This window comes from Lepidochelys kempii, chromosome 1 (genome assembly GCF_965140285.1).
Source record: "Lepidochelys kempii isolate rLepKem1 chromosome 1, rLepKem1.hap1, whole genome shotgun sequence".
In the NCBI taxonomy this organism is placed as follows: domain Eukaryota; kingdom Metazoa; phylum Chordata; order Testudines; family Cheloniidae; genus Lepidochelys; species Lepidochelys kempii.
The window spans coordinates 310,311,780-310,328,501 of NC_136380.1; the positions used below are offsets into that span (position 1 = coordinate 310,311,780).

The 16,722-nt window shown below is 39.2% G+C and overlaps 1 protein-coding gene across 22 annotated transcripts in view; it reads right to left on the minus strand.

The window, feature by feature from the left end:
* CADPS2 (calcium dependent secretion activator 2) overlaps positions 1 to 16,722 on the minus strand; it is a 593,917-nt gene that overhangs the window by 177,118 nt on the left and 400,077 nt on the right. For all 22 annotated transcript variants that reach the window (XM_073328224.2, XM_073328216.2, XM_073328214.2 and 19 more), the window contains 3 exons: positions 15,744 to 15,810; positions 2,770 to 2,878; positions 1,638 to 1,841 (listed from right to left, as the gene is read on the minus strand). In XM_073328224.2, the coding sequence (XP_073184325.1) occupies positions 1,638 to 1,841; positions 2,770 to 2,878; positions 15,744 to 15,810 (380 nt within the window). The remainder of the gene's footprint in view (positions 1 to 1,637; positions 1,842 to 2,769; positions 2,879 to 15,743; positions 15,811 to 16,722) is intronic.

A 16,722-nucleotide genomic window follows, 5' to 3' on the forward strand; every position in this document is an offset into this window, starting at 1 on the left:
GAAGGTTTCCGGCACATTTGGAAAAAAGAAGCTGGTTCACAAATAAAAATAAGCTAGGAGTGACTGAAAATGAAGCACTATCATGGGTCACTATGGCATTTTTTAATGATTCAAATTCAAATATAGTAATAGGTGAAGTTTTATTTTTTAAAATAAATAAGAATTAAATCCTCCCCTTTATATTCTAAAAAGAGTTTTAAATGTCCAACAAAATATTTCCCAGTTCACCTTTATTATACAAAATATTTGTGTATATATTGATAAAACCTGGTATCAGAATGATGAATTACAGTATAAAGGAACCCGAGATTACAGAAGACTTTCGGTAGATATAGGGCAACTGTTAAAGAGTATGAGACATACCAATATTTTAAAAGTCTGCTAATAGATTGCTTTAAACTTTTGTGGTCTAAAGATATGTGGGTATTTATTCAAAGCTGCTCATATCCAATTTTTTTTTTAAATTAATATGTTTCGAGAAAAGCCATCTTTAAATTTAAGAAGTAGACCCAGATTCAGCAAAGCACTTATGCACGTGCCTAACTTGAAGCAACCTTACTTATGGATAGGCTTTGCAAAAATAGAAGTAAAGTAAAACCATAACTCCTGATTTCACCCAGCTGTTAATATGAAGTCAACGGAAATTCAGCATGTGCTTAATGTTAAGCATGTGTTTCAGTGTTTGCTCAAGCAGGATGGACTAAAGTACATGTTTAAGTGCTTTGCTAAGTCAAGGCATTAATCAGTAAAAGCATGTGTCGTTTCTTTGAAATTAGCTTTTCTCTTCAACCCACAGTGACTTCGAACAGAATATGACAGCAGAGTCAGCATGACTTGGGCTGCATCAGCGGGAGTGTGATTATATGAGAGACTGGTAGCATCGCCTATATTAAGGTTGCTCAACACTTGCCACTATAAGATTTTGATTCCAGTTGCTTATAATTCTGTACAACTTTAACTCTTTGAAACATATGAAATTGCATATGCCGGGTTTCTGCCTCAGATTGGTATTTTTTGGGGGAAAACTTCAGCCGAAATGGTTCAGCCATTTCCAAGAACGAGGCTAGGGAAAAATAAGTTGTTTTGCCTATGTTAAAATATTCTGGTGCTTTCTAGCCCCTTCATGCCTTGTCTGAATGCTTTGAAGATTTAACACATAATTTAGTAACCTCTGGGAATGTATGGAAGTCTTGCAGCCCATCTAGACCATCCACCTCTCTATCTTATGCTTGTATTAACATATTTTTATAATATATTTGGGTGCACACAAAAGCAGATTATAAAGCTAATGGATTGATGAGGGTAAAATAATGCTTTCCTATTGATCATTGTAATGGTTCACACTTAGAAAAATATATTCTACACCAGATGCTATCTCCATGGCAATATGTGGTTCAACTTTAACCCGTATACAGTTAATTGTTATATTTTCATAATTTACAATAGCAACAATGACCTCCAAATCAGACATTCTCTGGTTGCTAATGATACTCTGAGTTAAAGAGCTTTCAGCTAAGAACAAACTATCAGGAAACATCCTCCTTGTGAATCACTCCTGCTTAATCTTCCCTGAGGGAGCCACTCCATGCTTCACTTATTAAAAACCAAACGCGAACCAAAAAACCCCAAAACCTTACACAGCTGTGATAATTCCATGTGGACATTTCCTCCTTTTGGATTCATCTTCTGTGCTTGACTTGCAGGAATGGGTTTATATGACTGGCCTGTTGCTCTGTACATTGCTTGAACCCATAGTATTCTATCCTGGTCATCATCACTGGCGAATATTACCGTATCTCCTTCTTTAACAGCATTGAAAAACATTTGACCACCCTGAAGACCTGCAAAAATAGATTGCAAAATAAATTATTAGTGCACAATGGCACCAGTGATTTTTAATGTGACTATTAAATACATATTTAGTATATTAACTAACTGGATGCCAATATTTTTAAGATCATCAAATGAATTAAATAGGTATTTGTGCTCAAGAAGCATGAGAAAACTTGCAGCACAGCCATTAAATGGTAGTATGTAGACATAATATATACAGGCCATGCAAAGATTATCCCAAATCCTAATCTGTTCCCCATTGGAGTCAAGAATGAGAGAGACTAATAAATAATAATAATAATACTGAGCACTCATATATCACTTTTCATCTACAAACCACTGCACAAACAAACTAATCAGGCCTCTCAACATCTCTGGTGTGCAGGTAATTTTGATCATTCCTATTTTCATGTCCAGAAATTGAGGCAGAGATGTTAACTGACTTGCTCAATCAGGATTATAACCTATGAGTTCCTGGCTTCTGATTCTGGTGTAAATTTACTAGACCATGCCAACTCTTGCAATGTTGAAGTCTGTGGGTTTAGATTAACAGACTTCATTCAGTAGAGTCCTGCTGAGTTCTCTGTCTGTCAATCTTTACTATCAATACTAACAATATAAAAAGAAAGGGGAAGATATTGGTTTACTGTGTTTCCCTGAGAGGTGTGTTTTTGTTTTAGTGCAAATGGCTCCGTGACCTTTTGGACACCTTAGTTTGAATTTTTTGATTTTCTTTCTTTCAACAAACTTCCTTTATTTCTAAAGCATGATTTTCTCACTTGAAAATCCCAGAGTAGTAACTGTAAAACCTTCAGCCACTGGCAGAAAATCAACGTTATCCTGTTGACTGACAGAAACATGAAAGATAATAAGAAAGTAAAATGAATCTGCTATTGTACATACTCTGTAAGACTTTTGTAATAGCATGAAGAGTACCTGTGTGAGGAGCTGTATAATCCACAGTGTATCCTTCAAGCTGCATTAATTCCTGAGGCTCAGATTTCTTTTCTCTGTAACTGCACATTGCAAATGTGTACTGGCTTACCTGAATAAGAACAGGAGTTTTGGTTTGTTACATTGCATTTCATAGGTTTACATACCAGCAGACAATTGACTGGTGTTATACAACACAAATAACAAGACACATATACAGAAAGCAGAAGAAATGCTACTTCACATCTTTTAAATGCTCAAACTGAGGGGGTGAGAAAGTGCCATAAATCATCCTCTCAAGAGGATCAGTTGCCAAAAGAATAGAAGCAGACTACCTTGTGGAAAAGAAACTGCTGACACACAATCAACCAGTGGAGATAAATGAGTGTGCAGTCTGGTCACTCCTAATCAATAGAGGTAAGAGCTACCTATATAGTATGGGGAAGAAGAGAACCCAAGTTTCACATGGGGCTGGGGAAAGAAAGCTCTGATATAAAGTATAATAATAATGGAATGTGGGTAGCTAAATTCCTGTACACTGCTTTGAAAATGTACTGCATTGTTTTAATTATTATTTGTTGTTTTACAGTAGCTGTCAGGGCCCCCAAAAAGATTGGCCCCATTGTGGTGGGGTACATGCACATGTTAACTGAACAGTCCCTGCCTGCAGAGGTTACAATCTAAATGAACAAGACAGATAAGTGGAGTATGATCCAATTTTACAGATGGGGAACTAGGCTCAAAAAGATTAATGACTTATCCAGTGTCACAAATGCAGTCTATGGTAAGGCAGGAACAAAACCTAAATATCCTGAGTTCCAGTCAAATACCTTAACCACAAGACCAACCCTTCAGCTGTTTAATTTTTCACATAAATGAACTAAGGATAAATTAAATTATAAAGTGCATATGTACATATATGAGATTCTGTATGCAAATTTTGTATATTATCTGTTACTTAAAATATTTATTTAATTTAGTCCGATACATCTATAAATATTAAAATAAGCAGCAAATGCTGGATAAGAGCCAGATTCTTTTACTCACACTGAACAGCAACCTCACTCCTCAAGCTTGGTCCATCAATTTAGATGGGACTACCCTAGGAGTAAGGTAGAGCTCAACATAAGTAAGGGTGGCAGAATCTGGCCAAAATGGTTAAAATTTTCTTTCACACAGATTCACAGATTTTAAGGCCATACGGGACCATTATGATCAGCTATTCTGACCTCCTGAACCACACAAGCCTTAGAACTTTACCCAGTTATGCAGAAAGTCCATAATTTTTGTCTGAGCTAATGCATATCATTTAGAAAAATAATGAGTCTTGATTTACAAAGACTACAGGTGATAGAGAATCTACCACATCCCAAAGTAAGTTGTTCCAACAGTTAATTACCCTCACGGCTAAAAAATTACATTTTATTTCTAGCCTGAATTTATTTAGCTTCTGTTTCCAACTGTTAGATCTTGTTGTGCCTTTTTCTGCCTAGATCTACTATAAGAAGAACTCTTCCCCATGCAGATAGTTGTAGACCAGGATCAAGTCATTTAACTTTCTCCTGGATAATCTAAATATATTTTGTACTTAAGTCTCTCAACTAAAAGGCATGTTTTTTCAGACTGCAAATCATCCTTGCAGCTCTTTTCTGAACCCCCTTAATTTTTCAACATCCTTTCTGAAGTGTTGACACCAGAACTGGGACAACATAACAGTGATGGTCTACTAATACCATATTCAGAGACAATACCACCTCTCTACTTCTACTTGATATTCACTTGCTTATACACCCAAGGATCATATTTGCTCTCTTAGCTACAGCATTGCACTGGGACCTCACGTTCAATTGGTTATCTACCATGACACTGAAGTCCTTTTCAGCATCACCAAATCCCAAGATACGGACCCCCAGCTGAATGTTCCTGCATTTGGCTATACGCTAAAACACATGTTGTTCTTACCAGCTGATCCAGTTTGTTCTGTATCCATATCGGTCTTCTCAGACTAGCAGCTTTAAATAACAATATCACACCAATGACTTGCATCATAAAGGTAGTTAGTAATTAACTAATTGTGATAATGTTTATATTCCAGTTTTTTCCTGCAGTTACTGTACACCTGTGAAGACATCGTGAATTACTTGGTACTAGGCTCACTCCTAATATCTCCTGCACCGATTTGCATCATAAGGTGGTCTCCTAAGGACTGTGCAACATAGTCTGTTGGCTTTACTTACATTTTTCTAAAGGGACATTTCTCAAAATCAACGTTAAGTTTTATATTTTGTTTAAATATATAAAACCTAAACTTTTTCAAATCCTAAAACAAAGAGAATAAAATAATAGAAAATCTTTCAGAAAACATGGGGACACAGGAATTGCCTCATTGGATTACATCAATGGTCCATTTAGTCTGCTACCTATCTCTGTCAGTGGCCACATGAGAAGCTAAACAGGAAGGTGGAAAACCCTCATTGTGGACAACAGAACAATAACATGCATAGGGAACAAATATTTAATAATAGGCTCTTTAACATAGTTGAGAAAGGTATAACAAGATCCAATGACGGGAAGTTGAATCTAGACAAATTCAGATGGGAAATAAGGCATAATTTTGAGAGCAATGAACAACTGGAACAATTTACCAAGGGTTGTGGTGCATTCTACACCACTGACTACTTTTAAATCCAGACTAGATTTTGTTCTAAAAGATATATTTGAGAAATTATTTTGTGGAACTTCTAAGGCCTGTGGTAGGTTAGATGATCACAATGGTCCCTTCTGGACTTGGAATCTACAAATTTATGAAAATATACATTTTGTTGTTTCTTCATAAACAAAAGCTGGAAAAGTGGTGAAATACATTTTCAAGTAATTGGGCTAAAGGAAGTTTCCCCTGATAATTCAGAAAATAACTGTCAAAAATGTGAAGTCTGAAGTTAGAGAAAAGATATTTTCAGATAAAAATAGAACTGATCTATCTTCTTAAATAGCTATATTAGGTTGTACTGCTTAATTTGTAATGAAAGATGTGCCAGGGCTCAAGCAAATTTTTTACATTAACAACTCATGCAGCAAGCCCAGAAGTGCCAGGTCTATGAACTGCCAAGCGTAGAGGTGCTGGGGCTCAACCAGGGCAAGCTCTGGCACAAATTAAGCACTGTTATGTAGGAAGAAATGTAAATTTCTTGTCTGTAACTGGAGTTCTCGGCAGCTCATAATTTCCACAGAACCAAATATCAGGGTCTCATACACGTGCTTAATTAGCTTGCATGTTAAAGTTTATTCATAACAAAATGCAAAGCTACTATACGTTTTTGTTTATTACAAACCTGAAAATGGTCTGTAAAACAATTTCACCAAGGTATACCAATTTTTAAAAGGAAACCCAGCCCATAAGGTGAAGCATTCCCCACCAGAAGGCAGGGGGAAGGGAAAAGACAAGTTTTCACTACCCCCACCTCTATTAGAGAGGGAAGATTTGGGGGACATACGGCTCCAACAGTCTCCCATATCTTCTCAGCAGTTCCAGACTCTAGGAGGTGGAGTATAGCATTCAAAGCTTGACTGCCAGGTGGAAATGAGCACATCTTGGCAGTACCTTCATGGTCCAGGACTACAGTTACAGAGAGAATATACTTCGTAATTGATCCGTGGACTTTCTGACCTTTGGAAACCTTGAGGGCCCAAACAGACAATTACCTGTTTGGTAATTAGAGATGGATAGGGTTGCCAACCCTCCCAGTTTCGCTGGGAGTCTCCTGAAATCATGCTCTATCTCCTGGAGGCTACTTCAGCCAAACCAGGAGATTTTGGGGCATTAAAAGGCCAACACGGCAGCAGGGCTAAGGCAGGCTCCCTTACCCGCTTACTCCCTTACTCCTCAGCACCGCTCCCAGAAGCGCCTGGCATCGTCCCTGTGGCCCCTGGGAGGCAGGTGGTTTCCAAGTGCTGCCCCCACCCTGAGTGTCGACTCCACAGCTCCCATTGGCTGGGAACTGTGGAAAATGGGAGCTGCGGGGGCGGTACCTGTGGGCAGCGACGCATGGAGACCCCCTGTCCCCGAACCTAGGAGCCGCTGCCAGAGGGATGTGCCGGTCGCTTTCGGGAGCCGCCTGAGATAAGTGCCGACCTCCTCACCCCCTCCCACACCCCAAACCCCAGCCCCAGCCCAGAACCCGCACCCCCTCCTGCATCCAAACTCCCTCCCAGAGCCCACACCCTGCACTTCAACCCTCTGCCCCAGCCTAGAGCCGCACCCAAATTCCCTTCCAGAGCCCTACCCCACACTCCCTCCTGCACCCAAACTCCCTCCCAGAGCTTGCACCCCACACGCCCTCCTGTACCCCAACCTCCTGCTTCAGCCCAGAGCCTGCACCCTGCATCCAAACTCCTTCTCAGAGCCCGACCCCACACCTGCTCCTGCACCAAAACTCCCTCCCAGAGCCCGCACCCTGCACCCCCTGCTGCACCCAAACTCCCTCCCACAGCCCACACCCTCTCCCACACCGCAACCCCCTACCCCAGCTTGGTGAAAGTGAGTGAGGATGGAGGAGAGCGAGCAACGAAGGGAGGACGGATGGAATGAGTGGGAGGTGGGGCCTCAGAGAAGGGGTGGGACAGGGCATGGCCTCGGGGAAGTGGTGGAGCAAGGGTTTTTGGGTTTGCGCGATTAGACAACCCTAGGGATGGAGGGCGCCCATGGTCTGAGGGAGTTGTGAAAATAGTTTTGTAGACACTGTATATATAAAACCTAATAGGAGAGAGTGGATAATCAGCAGGCAGGTACAGAGCCACATCATAAAGGGAGCTTGAGGATTATAGTTTCCTAGGGAATATTTAAAATAGTTTTAAGAATAACATACATGATTCAAAATCCTAAAGTTGTGCAAACTGTTAGCCTATGTAACATTAACAATGTTAACCTCCCATTCCTTGCATACCCTTCCTTCCTACGGTCTGTTACACTCATCCAGTGAGTTTTGTCTTCCATGAGATTTTAAGATTTTTGAGTTGGTGACCAAGTCTTCCTATGTATTATACAATGCTCAGCAAAACTTGACCCTGATCCTGATTTGAATCTGTGGGCGCTATAATAGTTTATATAAATCCAAATAATAAAAAACAAATAAAAGTTAATTAAGACTATTACAATCTATAAACTATGAAGGCTGCTGATGTATGATTATTGAAATATCATTGATGGACAATTGGGTAACTTGATCTGCTCAGCTAAAGAAGTGAAGGTGTTTGGTTTTCATGTATATTCCAAAAACATTGTTTTAGTTGCATCAGTTTTTGTCTCATCAGGAATCCGTGCTCCTGCCACAACGTTATTGTTATTAGTGTTAATTATTTTTGCAGCAGTCAAAAGTGTGCAAGGTGCTTAGTAGAACAAATAAGAGACAAGTCCCTACTAAAAAGGGCTTACAATAAGGAGGAAAGAAAAAATATCTTATTTTTGTTCACTGCTACCCTTTTAAATATATGTTAAACCCTCCCTCACCATTCCAAGCTAGAGTAATGCTGTGTATTCACTTGGATATGAACAACACACCACAACTGTACCCATCTGGTATGTAATTTTGAGCTCACATTTGCTATTTTTCCACATATTTTTTCATGAATCACATATTGCCATTTACAGACAGACTCGTCAATAGCCACTGGTACTAATTATAGTAATGATCCCCCCCCACCACAGAAAACTGTGACTGAACCTGAGCCACAGTCCCCTTCCCTATACTCCCATCTGGGTCACTACAGATTCTCTTTGCTGTCTCACAACAAGGTGGCAGATTGTTTGGGCTGGAATTAGGGTGGCACAGGTGTTACCTCCTGCTATAAATTCTTTAGTTACCCTATTTCCCTTATGTTTTACTGGATATTTAACTGATGCAATCATACTCTCAAGCCCAACAATATACTGTACTGCTAATAAAAAATCCTTCTTACAGTATAATAGTAAAGCAAAATTATACATTTAATCTAAAATATTTTCAAATTGTAAAAGTTCCTAGGAAAAAAGATTTAAAAATAAATCTACAAAATCAACACTCACTGGGCTCTGTGATTATAAAGTGTGCGCCCACTTTCTTTTGTTGTAGTGCACTGTCACATTTTTATGTATAAAATCTATGAGGCCAGGATTTCAAGGGCCACCTTGAGGACGAATTTCTGGACTAATGCCCTATGAAACCAATGTTATACCTGAGACACATCAATGATATTTTCATCCTCTGAACAGACACCCTAAACTCCCTCACAGATTTCCACCAAAACGTCAATAACCACTAACCACCCATCAAACTAGAACACTCCCACACCAGGATCAACCTCCTGGACACCACAGTCAACTTCAACAATGAAATCCTACAAATAACTATATACAAGACACCCACAGGACCACCACACCTCCCTTCACCAATCTAGTAACCACCCCAGTCACACAAAAAAATCTGTTATCTACAGCCAGACACTCAGATACCACAGAATATGCTCCGAGGAGATAGTTCAGGATACACACCTTAACTCACTTAAAACCGCCTTCAGCAAACAAGGACACTCCTCCAGAGAAGTAGGTCAGATCATGGAATGGGCCACCCAAATATCCCACGAGAACCTGCTTCATAATGGGAAAAAAACCATTCTGACCACACACCCATAGTTGTCACCTACCACCCTACACTGGGACCGATATGGGGCTATCATTAAACAACTACAACACATAGTCGATGGGGACCCCATCCTGAAATACTTCCAGAATCCCCTCTTCTGGCCCTCATACAAGCCCGCAACCTCATCATCGCTCATCATCAGAAGCAAGGTCCCCACAGACGAGGACACAGCAACTCAAAGTGGCACAAGATCCTGCCAGAACAACAAAATCTGCAGACATAACCCCACTGCTACCAATACCCCCCGCAACTCATCTTTCAAGATCCAGGGGTCCTACATGTGCCTATCACAACAGGTAGCGTACTTCATCCAGTGCACTGCATGCCTCAATATCAGCTACATGGGTGAAATGAGACAATCACTACGCTCTTGAATGAACTCACACAGAAAATAATAAAACACAAAAACACCATATCACCTGTGGGCAAACACTTTTCACAAAGCAATCACTACATATTTGACCTCTCAATCTTCATCCTCAAAGGAAACCTGCACAAAACCTTCAAAGGATGAGCCTAGGAGCTTTAATTCATAACTTTGCTAGTCACTGAAAACCATGGACTTAATACAGAAATGGATTTATGGTTTATTATAACAATCTGTAACCCACTAACCCTCCCCTCTCCCTTTGTTTGTCCTATGATTGCAAAGGTATTAATTGGCCACTTCACTTTGAATGGTCTCTTAGAACATGTCAACTATTTACTCTAAACCAGTGGTTTTCAACATTTTTTCATTTGTGGACCCCTAACGAATTTGGAATGGAGGTGCGGACCCCTTTGGAAATCTTAGATATAGTCTGTGGACCACCAGGAATCCGCTGATCAGAGGCTGTAAACCACTGTTCTATGGTAACAATGACCTTTTCCCAGACCCTTTAGATACAGTCTGCGGACCCCCAGAGGTCACAGCTCTAAACAACCTGTTCCACCTTTAGCTGCGATACTCTGAGTACCTTTCCCAGACCTGAAGAAGAGCTCTGCGTGGCTCAAAAGCTTGTCTCTTCCACCAAAAGAAATTACTCCAATAAAAGATATTACCTTACTCACCATGTCTCTCTATGCAAAAAAATTTGCACCTCCTGTGTGGCTCATGCCCTTGCAGAATTCTCCTACCCAGGAGATAGGGTGTGGGTACTGCTAGTTCACGGAGAAACTTGAAGAGCATATAAGAACCTTCCTCTTTTTCTTACATTTTTGAGATAGAGCTTAGGATACATGACTGAGTTGGTGAGATGAGACTACAGAAAGCTACAGAACTCAACAACAATATATACAAAACTAAAGCTACTAGTTTATATTTATAGCTTGGTTGAATGTTCATAAATTCATAGATTTTAAAGCTAACGTGACCACTGCAATAATCTAGTCTGACCTCCTGCTTAACACAGGCCCACAGGACTTCCCTGAATTCTTTTCTTTTTGAATTGGAACATATCTTTTCCAATCTTGATTTAAAGATTTGTAGTAACAGAGAACCTGCCACAACCCTCATAAACTGTTCCAATGGTTAATTACTCCCACTGTTAATATTTGTGTCTTGTTTCTAGCTTGGATTTATCTAGCTTCAACTTCCAGCCACGGGATTTTATTATACCTTTGTCTGCTAGACTGTAAAGCCTTCTATTATCATATTTCTGTTCCTCATCTAGATATCTATAAATTGTGATCTAATCATCCCTTAGTCTTCTCTTTGTTAAGTTAAACAGATTGAACTCTTCAAGTCTCTCATTATAAGGCATGTTTTCCAATCCTTTAATCATTCTCATGGTTCTTCTCAGAACCCTCTCCAATTTATCAACATCCTTCTTGAATTGTGGACTCCAGATTTAGACACAGTATTCCAGTAGTGGGCACACCATTGCCAAACACAGAGGTAACATAGCCTACTCAAGATTCTCCTGTTTGTACATCCAAAGATTGTGCTAGGCCCTTTGGCGAAAGTGTCACACTGGGAGTTCATGTTCAGCTGATCATCCACCACAATGCTCAAATCTTTTTCAGAATTCCAAGGATAGAGTTCCTCACCCGGTAAGGATGGCCAACTATCCCCTACTACCACACAACTAAGTCAACACAGCTCATGGATTTCTTGTAGGCATCATAGAGGAAGTGGATCTTAAGGAAGAGAGGTTAGTGAGCCTTACAAATTATTTCTCAATATAGGAAGTTTTAGACATACAGACATCACATACTTCGTCCTGTGTCAAATTCATCCCTAGGTGGCTGAAGAGGGAAGTCCAAGCACCACATTTAGAAATTGGTAGGTGAGATCATTGGTAGTAAAATATTAACTCTAACCATAAGAATATAAGAATGGCCATCTAGATCAGTGACCTGTTTCTGACAGTGGCCACTGCCAGATACTTCCGCGGGAGTAACAGAACAGGGCAATTTCAAGTGATCCATCCCCTGGCGTCTAATACCAGTTTTTAGCAGATGGAGGTATAGGGACACCCAAAGCACTTTGTCCCTGATCATCTTGGCTAATAGCCATTGGTGGACCTATCATCCATGAACTTAGCTAATTCTTTTCTGAAACCAGTTATATTTTTGGCTTTCACAATATCCCACAGCAAAGAGTTCTCCAGGTTGATCACGCATTGTGTGAAGAAGTCCTTTTTATGTTTTAAATCTGCTGCCTATTAATTTCATTGTGTGACCCCTACTTCTTGTGTTATGGGAAGGGGTAAGTAACACTTCCCTATTCACTTTTGCTATTCCATTCATGATTTTGTAGATCTCTATCATATCCCCCTTAATTGTCTCATTTCTAAACTGAACAGTCCCAGTCTTTTTAATCTTTCCTTGTATGAAAGCAGTTTCATCCCACTAATCATTTTGTTGCTCTTCTCCACAACTTTTCCAATTGTAATATATCTTTTTAAAAATTGGGTAACCAGAACCGCCCTCAATATTCAAAGTGTGGGCATACCATGGATTTATATAGTGGCACTATAATATTTTCTGTTTTATTATTGATCCTTTTCCAAATAGTTCCTAACATTCTGTTAGCTTTTTTTGCTGCTGCAGCTCACTGAGCAGACAATTTCAGAGGACTATCCATGATGACTTCAATATCTTTCCTGAGTGGAAACAACTAATTTAGACCCCACCATTTTGTACAGCTGGGATTATTTTTTCAAATGTGGATTACTTTGCAGTTATTAGCTCAGAATTTCACCTGCCATTTTGTTACCCAGTCACCTAAGTTTAGTGAGACCTCTTTGTAACTTCTCACAGTTTGGACTTAACCATGTCAAGTAATTTTGTGTTGTCTGTAAATTAAAAACAGGAAAGGACAAAGTATTTCACGTTTAGAATCTTTCCAACCCATTTTTACTGAAAACAAACTGTAAGGTCCATGGTTCAAAAATGAATTATTTCATGAAAGTCTTATAGCTAAGATATACAGGACCAAATCTTGCAGCCCTTACTCAGTCAAAATTTCTAAGGATTTCTGTGGCAGGTCATAAAGACAGCAAGATTTAGCCAACATGTCTGAGATAACAAGAGCCCCAATATCTGGGCAGATGGACTTCTGGCATTTAATGATGAAAAGAACAACTAGGAATGAATTACAATTATAACAGAAATGTCTCTCTATTTGGCTTATTGGAAGAAGAAAATATTACCAGATTGTATGCAAGATAAAATATCAGAACTGACTCTTTTTTCTTCCTCTTTAAAATATAAGATATTGTGCCCCTGTCGTTTTCCAGTTTGAAAAGAAGGATGGATAGATAGCCTTCTAAAGAAGTGACTGGATTTTAAAAGGAACAAACAAACAATTATATCACAGAACAGAAGTAGTTAGAATTTCCAAATACTCAAAAGCCAGTTGTATCCATTCTATACTATCAAACTGTTCCCTCTCAGACAGGTATACTTTCTAAATAAAAGGGAGTAACCACACTCCCACATCATTCACAACAGCTTCCTGCACAACAGCATTACACATTAACGTCACACTTGAATAATTCAAGACCATGTGTAAACCATGTTGAAGGCATCTATCATATAACTGAATTTTATGTGCTTAGTGCTTTAATGATGTAAGTCAAACAGATATGAAAGAGACAGAGAGAGAGGGGAGGATCACCAAGAATGTCAATAATGAATCAGTACAACAGGTTGATATGCATTGTTACATGTTTATTTCAAATCTTTCACTTGCACTGATAACATGAGACAAGTAGCATGTATAGATCACATCAATAAGCAGGGCCTGACTGTATAGTTAATATTAAATTCACACAGTATCTTTGTATAATATAATTTGTTGATTTTTGTAGCTACTTCATGTTATGATTCTGTCATGCTGACATCATGCACCAACTTTACTGATATGGGCCAAAATAAAGCGCTGGTGTCTAGTGCAGAAGATCATCACAGTTAGAAAATTATTGTAATGATTTTCCCCTCGATTCTAGCTGGAGAACAGAAAGTGGGAGATCATTAAAATTAAGTTTATTGGACTCAGCTGGTCTCCTAGTTGGTTCCACAACCTCTCCATCCACCCCCCTAGGTCTGCTAAGGTGCTCACTTTCTAGGACTTTCATGTCTAGGAGGTCCACAAATAGGAAGAGAATAGAGCCTTTTTGTGAGGTAGAGGGCAGTAGAACAGGGGGGCTGCAGGAAGGAAGCATGGGGGAACAGCAGGATGAGAGGCATTCCATCCCTTCTGTGCACTTTAAGAGGTTCACTGCCTATACACAAGCCTTACAGAGCAACATCAGCGTCATCCCCACCCCGCTAAGCCTTGGGAGGCTCATAAGGGGCCCTAAAACCTCCCCTGGGAGCCTTAAGAGGCTCAGAAGAACTTGTCAAGCCTAACTAAAGTGCCTACTCCTCTTCCCCAGTGAGCCTGTGCATTCTTATAAAGATTTTTACCCTAAAGTCATAGGGTGGAGCTTGATTTCACACCACTGAAGCCATTGACTTCAATCGAAGCCAAACCAGATCCAAGTGCTTTCAACTTTTATTTTAATTTGAACAAGGATTTTGTCTGGGATAGTTATTATTCTGCTTAATGTCCTTTAAACTCTCAGAATGGGAGTGACAAAGGGGAGCAGTTGAATGTGGATGAACGACAGAATGCTAGAGCAAGGAGATGGGTTTCCAGTAAAATAATTATCCACTGTTTTAGAAATCCTTGGGCTGATGAACTCCCCACAGGCCCACCAATAATATAAATAACACGTACTCAAGGAGATTCATATCATCACCACGGCACCTTTCTGCCAGTTAGAATAGGGACACACAAAGGAGAAGAACTGACTCTAAAGTACATCACATTTTCAACCATGACCTGAAAACAATCATCATCCTGAGAATGCACAGAGGGCATGCTGATTTTTTAAACACTAATTAAAATTGCTGTTCATTGCTCCAGTCTGACAACTCATGTAAGAAGCATATGCATTTCTATTCCAAAATTATTATTCACATATTTGGTTTAAATGAAAAATTGTCTTCTCTTGCCACGGAGGGCAGGACAAGAGGCAATGGGTTCAAACTACAATTGCAGATTTAGATTAAATCTCAGGAAAAATGTCCTAATTGTAAAAGCACTAGGACAATGGAACAAACTACTTAGGGGAGTTGTGGAAGCTCCTTCACTGGAGGTTTTCAAAAAGAGGCTGGATAGCCATCTGTCTTGGATGGTTTAGACTCAACAAATGCTGTATCTTGGCAGAGGGTTACACTAGATGATCCCTGTGGTCCCTTCTAACCCCATAGTTCTATAATTAAATGGCTAATATAGAAAGGATTCTCTCTCTCTCTCTCTCCACACACACAAAACTAAAACATCAAAAAAGTATAACATAGTAGTACCTTGTTACTTTTATTTAATTTCAAATACAGAACACAGTAGTTGAATTAGCTCATTCAGGTAGGATAAATATATTTTACTTTTTACAAATATTTTTTAATTTTTTCACTGAACAGAATGCTGTTAGAAAGGGCCATGCTTGATGGGATAGTTCAAGACCATAGAATTTCACTCAATAGCGTCTTTAAAATTGAACTCTTATTCCGAAGTTCTTCTGAGCAGGATCTGGTCTATGTGTATGTGAAATGCCCTCACACTTTTGTTCTCTGAACATATTATAAATAAAAATAATGATGCTGCTAAAAAATCTGGGAGAGTTCTGTGAACATAAATTGAAGGTATGTATATACAAAGGAGAATATGCTGCTTGAACATTGCAGAATCACAGGTAAGATTTTACCATTCTGAGAGTACATTTCCAGAAACTTCACCATCCAAACTTGGCAGACAAAGAAACTACTAACCTGAACAAGAACAAAGTAGCGTTTTTTCCATCTTTTCCAAACCTTCTGTCCAAGAGCATATAAATACCTGCCAAGTTAAAAAAATGTCATCTGTGAATAAATAATGTGATATAAAGAGGAGCCAATGAAAACAATTATTCAACTATCAATCCTTCCTTTAAATTAAGCAGTCATCTCCAAACAGAAGTAATTTTCTCTTCTATTTATTCAAGTCATTAAAAATGCAAGTGTGTAAATATTCCTTTTCACTCAAAATTAGACTGTAATTAAAAATATGATAATGAGAAACAGACACAAACTGATTGCATTGATATTTAAAAAGACTAATCTGCTTGGCTCTTTTATGCAAGCAATTGACACTGAAAAAAAAAGGGAAAGAGAATAGAAACATGACTTAGCGAATTAGAACACTTATGGCTACACACACACACGAGTGTGTGTTTTTGTCAAAGAATTAGACTGCAGGCTCACATTTTTTGCTCCGTGCAGATTTACTTTGTATTTCTAATTTTTTGCTGTTACTTCTTCAACACGGTTGAGTGTGGGTAAGTTTTGTATAACATCAACCATAGTGCCAATGCGGGAAGATGATCAAATATAAAACTGCCATCAAGGAAACAAGACTTCATTCTCTTTAATGTAAATAAAACTGTGGTTCCCAAATACAGATTCACCTAGTGTAGAGAATAAAAAACTAGACTTCGTGTTCCCAGGGACAGAGAATTCTAGACTTTGGTAGAAGTCTGGGCGGAAGAGCAACACTGTAGTTATCTTAGGAGCAGCAGAAGGGTGCAGACTAGCAGCAAGTTTTATAACTGTTTTTTTCATTTTATGATTGTCAGACTCCTAATCATGAGGAGGACAAGCCTGCTCATAATGTCAGAGGGCAAAAGGTGGTGGTCTGAAATGAATGTCCCCAACAGCCCAGAAAAGCTGAGAGAGAGTGCCTTGTAGAACCTGAGGGAGAACACCACAACCC